Source organism: Petaurus breviceps, unplaced genomic scaffold, assembly GCF_028583685.1.
Source record: "Petaurus breviceps papuanus isolate PSGF00001 unplaced genomic scaffold, PetGlider_PUasm1.0 90925, whole genome shotgun sequence".
NCBI lineage: Eukaryota > Metazoa > Chordata > Mammalia > Diprotodontia > Petauridae > Petaurus > Petaurus breviceps.
The window spans coordinates 7,038,034-7,048,291 of record NW_027187380.1 but is presented as its reverse complement, the minus strand read 5'-3'; the positions used below and the strand labels follow the sequence as shown (position 1 = coordinate 7,048,291).

At 47.1% G+C, this 10,258-nt stretch overlaps 1 protein-coding gene across 5 annotated transcripts in view; it reads right to left on the bottom strand.

The window, feature by feature from the left end:
• Positions 1–4,918: 4,918 nt before the first annotated feature.
• The window catches only part of MAPT (microtubule associated protein tau), a 165,365-nt gene continuing 160,025 nt past the window's right edge, over positions 4,919–10,258 (bottom strand). For all 5 annotated transcript variants that reach the window (XM_069076206.1, XM_069076209.1, XM_069076207.1 and 2 more), the window contains one exon: positions 4,919–5,453. In XM_069076206.1, coding sequence (XP_068932307.1) covers positions 5,238–5,453 — 216 coding nt within the window. In that variant the 3' untranslated portion in view covers positions 4,919–5,237. The remainder of the gene's footprint in view (positions 5,454–10,258) is intronic.

Sequence of the window (10,258 nt, the reverse complement as noted above, 5' to 3'; positions counted from 1 at the left end):
TGTGTGTGTGTGTGTGTGTGTGTGTGTGTGTGTGTGTGTGTGTGTGTAAGAGAGAAAGGCAGTCTCCTACCAAAAGGTGATTTGAAGGTGCAAAAAGGGTCGGTTCGCTCACCTCCAAGGTTCCTATCCTCTTGCCCATTTTAAATTTCCTACTACCTTACTGCACAAACAGGAAATACAGATTCCAACAACCAGAGGTGATCTAAGTGGAATTCAATACATAGGATGGGGGAGGGGGGCAGGGCTTCAGGTCTTTGTACTGAGCCCCACCCCAAGTTTTGCTGAGTGGTGGTAGTTGTGTCCACACAAGCCAGTGTCTGAGGCTGGTATTGGAAGTGTGGAGATGGAGCATTCCTACTTTCCTTGGATTAATCACAGCCCCTGTAAGAAGTTTTCTGACTAAATTACAAATTCAGCAACCTCCCCCAGCCGATGGGGGGGGGGGGCAGAAACCCAACAAAATGTTGGAGATTGAGTCAAACTTTCCCTGATCCATCCACAACCACCAATGACAATCAAGGTCTTGGCTCCTGAGAGCTGACTGCCTTCATGCCTAAAGCTAGGGCCCCTAGGAGCTCAGAGGCAAAAGTTTTCTATGGCTGCACCCAAATGAAGGGTACAGTACCTGTGTCATATGTAGCCCCATGAGGCAGTAAGACCCTGTTCCAGTTCACTGCCCTCCTGGGACCTGAACGAGACCTCACCTGCCTGGTTACTTTCCAAGCAAGATGGGGAGGCAGGAGGTTAAAGAAGAAACACTTGCATTTGGCCAACAATACAGGCTACAGACTCCAAATCACATTTGTTTTCCCTCTTCAAACTGGGCCTAGAAGCCCCTTGACTTCTGAGCTGTAGCTGGCTGAAACAGAAATACCAGGATCTTATTTGTTCTTTCTCCCTCCAGCCCAGGAAAGGACGCAAGGACTGGTTTAGGGATGGCGGGCTATGCTTCCCCCTGATTTCACCCCACCCCCACCCTGACTTACAGTTGGAGTTTGTCAACTTGACTGGCATTTGCCGAGTCACAAATAAACTGGGCTTGGTTTAGCTAGTAGGATGATTTGCTTCCAGCTATCTTCAACTGGGGAACAAGAGGTGTGCCCTGTGGGCTCGGAGGTGATGGGGTTCCATGGCAAGGGAGGGCTTCCCTAGGTCGGTCATGCTAGGAAAGTCTCAGCAGGGGCTGACACCTGTAGTTCATCCCATGGAGGGCTTAGCTATGACTGAGCAAGCTGCCTCTCCCTGGAGCCTCACAGGAGTTGGGGGAGGGCCCAACAGCTTTGCTTTCTTGCTGCAACGCATCCTTCCTGGCTCACTCCTCTCTGATCCCCAAGCCCAGAGTAGTGGCTATTGAGATCTGAGGCCTTGGTGACTTCAGAGAATCCCCGAAATGAAACAAAGTTACCAGAGCCTAATAGAGCATCAGCGGCAAACCCAGACAAAGACACTTTCTGCTTGGCAGGATTCTCACAGGGATCTGGAGAGCACTTTCCCTTCAAAATAGGATTTTCCAGGAAAAATCCATCTTCCCATCTCATGCAGGAGCAAGAGACAGTATGGAACAAAGGGGTAAACTGGCAGCTGATGTAAGTTTTCATGAAGTTCACTACCTGCCCAAGAGCGTTCTGGCATGATCCCCCCCGTCCTTCACCTGAACTCTGCCTTATCAGCTCCCAGGAAGCCTGAGGAAAAGTGACAGAGTCTAGCTAAGCCTATGAAGAAGAGCTCTGACTGTCAGAGCTGGAGGCGGGCATCGTCCAGTCTGGCAGCTTACGCCCCCGGAGAACCTCCAGCTGTTTGTCCTGTGATTCCATCATGTGCTCGTGTGCCCACCCTACTGAGGGCAGGCTGTTGGCTCTGCAGTCCCGTTGTCCCAGTCCCCCTTCACCAGAGAGGACCCTGGCTTCCGAATAGGAAAATCTACGGCAGGATGTGGCTGAGGGGAGTAGTTCTAGTGCCAGAAGGAGATCTCAAAGTCCCTTATTTGACAGATGAGGTGACTGAAGCCAGGGAGGTTGTGCCTTGCCCCAAATCACATAGATAGTAAGCACCTGAGGGGGGATTGGAACCCAGGTCATCAGACTCCCAAGCCCCTCATTCCCACCTTCTCAGGTTTAGTTGATGGGGGCTCCCTGGCTGGCCCCAAGAGGCCTGACTGGCAATGGTGTGTTTCTCCAAAACATGCAGACCCTTGGTCTTTTTCAAATGGATAGATCTGAAGGAAAGGGTGGGGTGTAAGCCCTTCTCTGTATCACCAGTGATGGGGGAGCGCCTCATTCCTTCTCCATAACAGTTCAATATAACCTCATTTAAACAAGCACCAGGGCTGTTGGCAAAGTCCACCACGTGTGTACTTCCATCAGGGATCCACTAGCCCTGCACTGCAGCGGGGAGCTGTACCCAGCCAGGGAAAGAAGGAGACCCAGGCTGAAGCTGATGTGATGGTGGTCCCGACTTTCTCTTCCTGCGTTTGCAGCCTCTTCACCCTCGACCCCAACGCTGGTGTAGAGGGAAGAAAGGCCTCTTTTCTCACCCCCCTGGCCCCTACTCCTCTAAGAACTGGAGGCCGACTCCCCCTCTGCTTGGGGTCAGTGTCTGGTCTCCAGAATACACTTGATGCTGAAAACCTTTCCAAAGCTGAGCAGACGGCAGGGTTGGGGTGGGTCAATGGAGTAGTCACTGCCTGACAAGTCGCCTGGGACCCATTTGTCTCAGGACACTAAGCACTCAGCTCTCTGTGCAGCTGTTCAGCATGCAGACGGTGCTTGGGGTGTGGGGACCATGTGCCCCTGGGGGCACACAAGGGTCAGAAACCTCTCTGTGAGCACTTAATGATACATGCGGATTTTTTCTTTTTTTTTTTCTTCTTTTTACAATCACCCTGGTGAATTCCAAGCATATACAAGACAAATGCAACTATACACCACAAGTTGATTGGGAAATAAAGGAAGGAGAAGCCTCTGTTCACTTATTCCACAGCTCAAACACAGAAGCATCTTTCAACTGAATATGGAGTGGGGGGGGAGAGTGGCAGAGAGAGATAGGGCAAACTCTGGAAAGAATGAGGGTGGGAGAGGAAGGTAGAGGTACCTTCCCTAGGGAGAGAGTACAGCAGAAAGGAAAACTGATTTGGTGACTGTGTCTGGATGTGGTAGGGCCCTCACTGACAGGTCGTGGATGACTGGCCATGGTGGGAAGGGGTCACCACCTGTTCCCCCAGCCCTCTCAACCAGCTGTGTCTTTGAGAATGTCAGTTTAATACTCACAGCAATATTTTCTGGAAGGAAAAGGAATCATGAAGCAATAGAACCAAGGATTGACGAGTGCCCAGAAGTAGAAACTGACTTTTTAGGGGCCACAGGGAAGGTTGAGATTCACTTGGGAAAGAGAGAGATGCAAAAACCTATAGATGCTCAGTAGAGACAAGCAAAGGTTCGGAGAGAGAAATCTGGAGCCCAGAGAAGGGTGTCTCCCCCAAAGACAAAGCTCTCATCTCCAGCTTGATCAACGCCCATGGAAGGAAGGGTTTGCCCCTGCAGGGGCGGGCAGGGGATTGTTTCCTGTTGTTCCCTCTGGCTTTGTGTGTCGCTGAGGAGGCTTAGAGGGCAGAGAGCCTCAGAAACTTGCTAAGAGGCTGTGTAAGAGGGACAAGGGGACATGGCTTACGATGGCAACACTGAAGCTATGAGCTTAGGAACCACCAAACTGACTGCGTAGAATTCCAAGAGCACATATACAGAAAGTACAAAAATGAACTTTAGTGGTAAGGGAAGAAGGGGGAGAGGAGGTTTGGTCTGCAGTATCTCTACCTCTCCCCCAACCATGCCACAGGGACTGGCACTTGGCCTCAGCATCAACCTCTTTCCCATTACCCCTGAGGTCCCCAGAGCCCATTATACCTGTAACCCCCCAAACCAGGCCAGATTGGCTAGAGAGCGCTAAAGGCCCCCAGGTTTTAAGAACTGGGAGAGGTGGGGAAGGGAGAGGGTGGGGAAGAATTACCCCAGTCAAGAACAAGGCTTTGTCTCCCCCTGTGCTCCAGAACTGGAGGCCGTGGTCCTCTAAGACTTGTGACAAAAGACAACAGGTAAGCCCCAAGAATAGTGACTCCTATCGACAAAACCAGCAGAAGTCACTGATAACAGTTCTAGCCTCAGAACCCAGACAGCATGGCTCCGGCACACCTGCTAGAAGGGGAAAAGAAACAGCTTCTACTGGCATCATGACCCTTCCCTAGGGTCTACCAGTCCACTAGAAAGTGGAGAAAAAGGAACAAACAAACAACTCAACACCCAGCTGCTTTCAGTACAGCCAAGTCAACACCTTTGAGGGGTAAGAATGGACATTGTGTCCTTCCTACCCTATCTCTGTATGTGGGGCCGTCTTGCAGAAGAAACTCCTGGTCTGCTCCAGAAAGCCCAGACCCATTCCCAAGCAGTTTACAAACGCAGGGTGACAAAGGGCCCCTTTCCCCACAGAGCTGTAAAACAAAAAAGCAGCAGCAGCAACAACAAAAATCCCAGCAAACATCCCCACTAAGACACTGGCTCGACGTCCCCCTGAACAGCGCCCTGGATGCTTGGTTCTGTGAGCATGCCTATCACAGCTTGTCATTTCTGGTCTTCATTTGAGCTCTGATAATCACTCATAGCAGGTTGGGCACAGGGTGCCACAGTCTCTCTCTCTCTGTCTCTCCCTCTGACATAAACGTGGCTTGGGGGTCTCTGTGAATCTCTGGGTGAGGCAGGTCTCAAACCCACTGCTACTGCTGCTTCGGCTGAGGGGAGGAGATAGGCACCAGGCTGGTTCCTTGAAACTAACCAGCAGCAGCATTAATAGCATTCCATTTCTCACCTTGGAGGGGGGAAGGGGAAGGGAATAATTTAATTGAATTGGCCTAGAAAAATGTAGGTGTGGCTTCCTTTTGAAAAAATAAAAAAAAATTTATTATAACTGTTAGCCCCAAAAATTCAATTTGTAAAGACAAAATTTGCTTTTATTCCCATCACTGATTTTAAGGTCCTGGAGCTAGAACCACAGAGGCTGACAGCAGGTTAAATCATTAACCAATTAGGTAATCTGTGAGAAACAGCTGGGAAAGGAACAGAGGAAGAAGGGCTGTACAGTTATCCTTTCTTTTTTCCTTTCTCTCTCTCTCTCTCTCTCTCTCTCTGTGTCTCTCTCTCTCTTTCTTTCTCTCTCTCCTCTCTCCATGATTACCACACTGCTGGGCAAGATCACAAGCCCTGCTTGGCCAGGGAGGCAGAGACTTCATCAGCCAACGTGGCGAGCTGAGGCGAGTCCACCATATTGATGCTTCCAGTAGAAGAGACGTTGCTGAGGTGCCGGGGAGAGGTGTCCCCAGACATGGTGGGTGACTTGTAGACAATTTCTGCTCCATGGTCAGTCTTGGCTTTGGCATTCTCACGGAAGGTTAGCTTGTGAGACTCGATCTAGAAGGAGAAAAGGGTGGGAGATCAGAGAACTTGGAGGTGGAGGGGAACCCAGTTCTCACTGGAGAGAGGGAGAAACTGAGGCCCAGAGGGGGTGAAGTGACCCTGCCCAATATCGCCCAGGTAGAAAGTACAAGCATGGGACTCAAACCACATCCTGTTTTATACCACAAATTGGTATAAAATAACATCTATTTCCCAAGGTAGTTGTGAGGATAAAAGGATATAACATTTATACAGTTATCTGAAAACATTAAAATTCTGCATAGGTAGTAGTAGCAGTAGTAAGTAGTAGTGGTGGTAGAAAAAGAAGGAAGAAGAGGAGGGGGAAGAGGAGAAGGAAAAGTAAAAGGAGAGGAGGACGAAAATTTTTATGTCACTGTTTCACAACCACCTAATGATGTGGGAAAATGTATGAGAAAGCACACTGGCCTAGGATTTGGATTCCAACCTTGGCTCTAAGACCGAAGGCCAGGCACTCCTCTAAGGTCTTAAGATAATGAGGGGAGGGATGGTCTCAATGGTCCCTCTTCAAATCCCCTTCCATTATTGGCCCTATAATTCTAGGGCACCTCAATACTCTGGGGATGCTACAATATCCACTTGGCCAGTTTCTGATGAATAGAGTTGAAGGAAGTCATAAAAAAGAGGAAAAAAAGGGGGTGGGGTCTATGTGTGATTGGGTATGGATAGGTACATGGCTAGACCAATAGAGAATGGGGAACAGGCCAGAGCCTTGATGTCCCTGCAAGTCACAATCCTAGGAAACAATGGCATGTGGAAAGAAGGAAGGAGGGAAGAAAGGAAGGAAAGGTAGGAAAGGAAGGAGAGAAGGAAGAAAGGGAGGGAAGAAGGGAAGGAAGGAAAGAGAGAAGGGAGGAAGGAGGACGAAAGGGTTTATTAAGCACCTACTAGGGCCATGGCACACTTTTTAACCAAGGGGAGACTTAGTCTGAGGGATTTTTTCCTGGAAATAGGCCCACCCAATAAAACCTCATTAATCTTGATTGCTTTGTGAGTGTGTTGTTGAGGAGGGAGGGGAAGTCTAAATTTGGGAAAGGCTTAGAACTGTTTAAAAAAGACAGTTTTAAGACTTCCAGGTTCATGTATGACCTATATCACATTGTTTGACTTCTCAATGTGAAGGCAGGGGAGGAAGAGGGAGAGAAATGAGTAGTTCTAATTTAGCAACGCAAATCAATTCTCCAGGCATTTAAGTTCCTACTATGTGCCAGACCCATTGGTACAAGAGAGATAAAGACTTTTGCAGAGTTTACATTCTATTGCAAGGAGGAGGGGGAAGAGAGGAGAACCAAATACATATAGGAATTTAGGTGAGATAGCACAAGGAACCCTGGAACTGGGATCAGGGAAACCTGAGTTCAAATCCCACCTTAGATACCAGCCATGTAATTAATCCTGGACAAGTCACTTAAACCTTTCTCAGTCTCAGTTCCCTCATTTGTAAAGTGGAGATAATAACAGCACATGCCTTACAGAGTTGTGAGGATCAAATGAGATAAACACATGTAAAGCGCTTTGCAAACCTTAGTATTCTATATGCCGCTGGGTGGTATAGTGGATAAGAGTGCCAGGCCCAGAGGCAGAAGACTCAGCTTTCTGAGTTCAGTCCAATCTGGACTCAGACACTTACTGGCTGTAAGTCACTTCACCCTGTTTACCTTCGTTTCCTCATCAGTAAAATGAGCTGAAGAAGGAAATGACAACTCCAAGGTCTTTACCAAGACTACCACAAATGGGGTCACAGAATCGGATTAAAAGGACTGAACAACAACAAAACTGCCAAATGTAAGTTTTGAAAATCAGTGTCTTCTTTTTAGTACGTGAAACATGTTCCTGCCACTTAATTGATTTTAGCAGGCTAATTTAGGCATATGACAAGCACTGGTTGATTTATTCCAAATTCTGAATGAGTACAGTCATTTTTTTTTAAGGGGAGCCTAAGGGAAATGCAGGGAAGGAATTTCCCCCCCAGTTTTGTTTTATCGATAATAACAGCTCACATTTCTATAGCACTTTATAGTTTGCATAACCCTGAGGTCTTGAAAACCCTGCTGGCAGAGTGTGGGCCCTGGTCCTCTCTACCATGACATTTTCCATTCCTAAAGACCAGCCTGGATAAGTGGAGAGAGGCTTGTCACCCAGCAGTTTGGCCATTACCGAATGGGGACAAACACTTAAAACCCCGAAACAACAAACAACTTTAAACAGCCCTTGGTCCTGTGAAGCTCCTTCCTCTATCGGTAGCAGCCACACAGCGACAAAGGATTGGAGAATCCCTGAAAAAGCAATTTTCAGACCACCTATAAATATTCCTTTAGTTGCTGATACTCTAAATGTGAGGCCCTTGTTCAATGACCAACAAGTTGACATTCTATTGGAGGAACAGAATCATCTTACTCTTGGCATTTTCACTATGATGAAGACAAAAAATATAAGGAAGATGCAGCTGGATGGGAAAATGGCTAAGAGATTCTCTTTGGAGAGGCAAACAGAGGAGCTGGTAGGGTTAGCTGCATCCTGAGCTCAAAGGTAACAGAAAACATCATTCCATGGTGCTTCTGATGAGTATAAACAAAAAGACGACCAGGAAAGAAACTGCAGCTTATCTACTGCAGAAGATAAGAAACTAGAAAAACTAGGAAGGGCTTTGGGAGCTTTCAAACTGAGTCACCACAGACCTTAATACTCAGATGGCTTCAAAAGCAAAAGTGGACATGGGGGAAAACAGTGAAGAACGTTGAAAAGCATGGCTAAGAAATGAGGAGTGAAAGAGGGTAAGGGCTTGTCTATCACACAGAAGTCTCATGCCCCAAAATAACTTTGAGATGAGTCAAAAGATAAAAGCCAGCATTGAACAATAGCTAGAAAACTGAAATTGACTGTATCTTAACCGACAGGAAATGGCTGTTCACCCATATGGAGTCACTTCTGAATCAGCTGTCAGCCCACTGACTCTGAGCCCACTGACTCTGAGCCCACTGACTCTGAGCCCACTGACTCTGAGCCCACTGTTAAAGTGGAGGACAGGATAAAGATGAGAAGAGACGGCATGCGATTACATTTCTGACCCGTCCCGTTCAAGCTACTGATGCTGACAAAATGGGAAATGGGACATGGAAAAGATACTGACATAATCTTAGTACCATTTGTTTCCTCCTGAATTTTAGCCAATGTAAAGCAATCACTAAAGGGGGGGGGGTGGCGGCAAAGAGATTATGGTATCATCTCAACCAGCAAATGCTTGACATTGATGTACAGACATGGCAGCCCAAGGAAACATCAGTCTAGAACAGAAGTTCATTTTCAAAACTTTATGGAGGAGGATAACAGGCTTCAAGTAGGGTGGTTTTGCTTATTTTTTTCCCCTATCATAGATTTATGTGACAACATGTTAGGACCCCATAGGGCAGCTAGGTGGCACAGGGGAGAGAGTGCCAGGCCTGAAGGTAACTCAGGAAGACCTGAGTTCAAACTTGGCCTCAGCCACTTACTAGCCTGGGCAAATCACTTAATCCTGTTTGACTCAGTTTCTTTTTTTGTAAAGTGGAAAACTACTCCAGTATCTTCAATGCAAGATCAGTGTTTCTCCTGAAACTGAAGTCTTAAGAGAGCTGCCTAGGGTATGATGAGGGGAACATGGCCAATATGTCAGAGGCAACGTTTGAACCCAGGTCTTCATGGCCCCAGTACTAGCTCTCCAGGCACTATACCATAGTGCTTCTTCTCTGTAAGGCAATACTGCTGACAGTCACCCAAAAGTCATCCCCAATGTATTAAACGGGAAGTGAAAACTGCACTTAAAAAAAGAGGAAGACAGGAAGAGCCAAGTAGAGCGGAAATCCTTTCCTCCTGATGAAATATGGGCTTGAGAGTTGAGAGATTAATTCTTCAGATTTTGGAAAAACCCACCTCTAACCATATGAAAAAATGATCCAAATCACTAATAACTAGAAAAATAAAAATCAAAGTAATTCTGAGGTTCTGCCTCATCCATCATCCATCAGATTAGCAAAGATGATGAAAGAAAGAAAATGACACATCTTGGAGGGACTGGAGAAAAACAGGCCCACTGATGCACTGCTGTGGGTCCAACCATTCTGGAAAGCAATGTGGAACCATACACAAAATGTTACTAAACACTACATGCCTTTTAACCCAGTTATAACACTGCCAGGCCCATGCCCCAAAGAAAGAGAGGAAAAGGCCTGTTATGTATAAAAATGTTTCTAGCAGTTTTTTTTTTTTTGTGGTCCCAAGCAAATGGAAACAAAGGGGATCCTCATCATTGGGGAATGGCTGGACAAACTGGTATAGGAATGGGATGGAATACTATGTGTGCTGTAAGAAATGAAGAAACAGATGATTTCAGGAAAACGTGGAACCTTCTATGAGCTCAAACTTGTCTTCCCGAGTTCAAATCTGGCCTCAGACACTAGTCATATGACACTGGGCAGATCACTTAACCTCATTTGCCTCAGTTTCCTCATCTGTAAAATGAAGAACAGAAGAAGGAAATGGCAAACCACTCCAGTTTCTCTGCCAAGAAAACCAGATGTGGTCATGAAGTGTTGGGTGCGACTGAAAAATGACTGAACAACAACCAAGGTGGCAAGAAGGGGAATTTGGTTTGCCTCCTGGCTGCCCACCTTATCTAGGCAGGCCCTAACTCACTAGGGACTTCGATGTCCCAACCAGAAACCATGCCCCCCATAAGACAACTGTCCTGGCTTCCAGAGCTCTGTCCTGCTTGGCGTGCACCTCATGTGGCCCATTCTATCTAG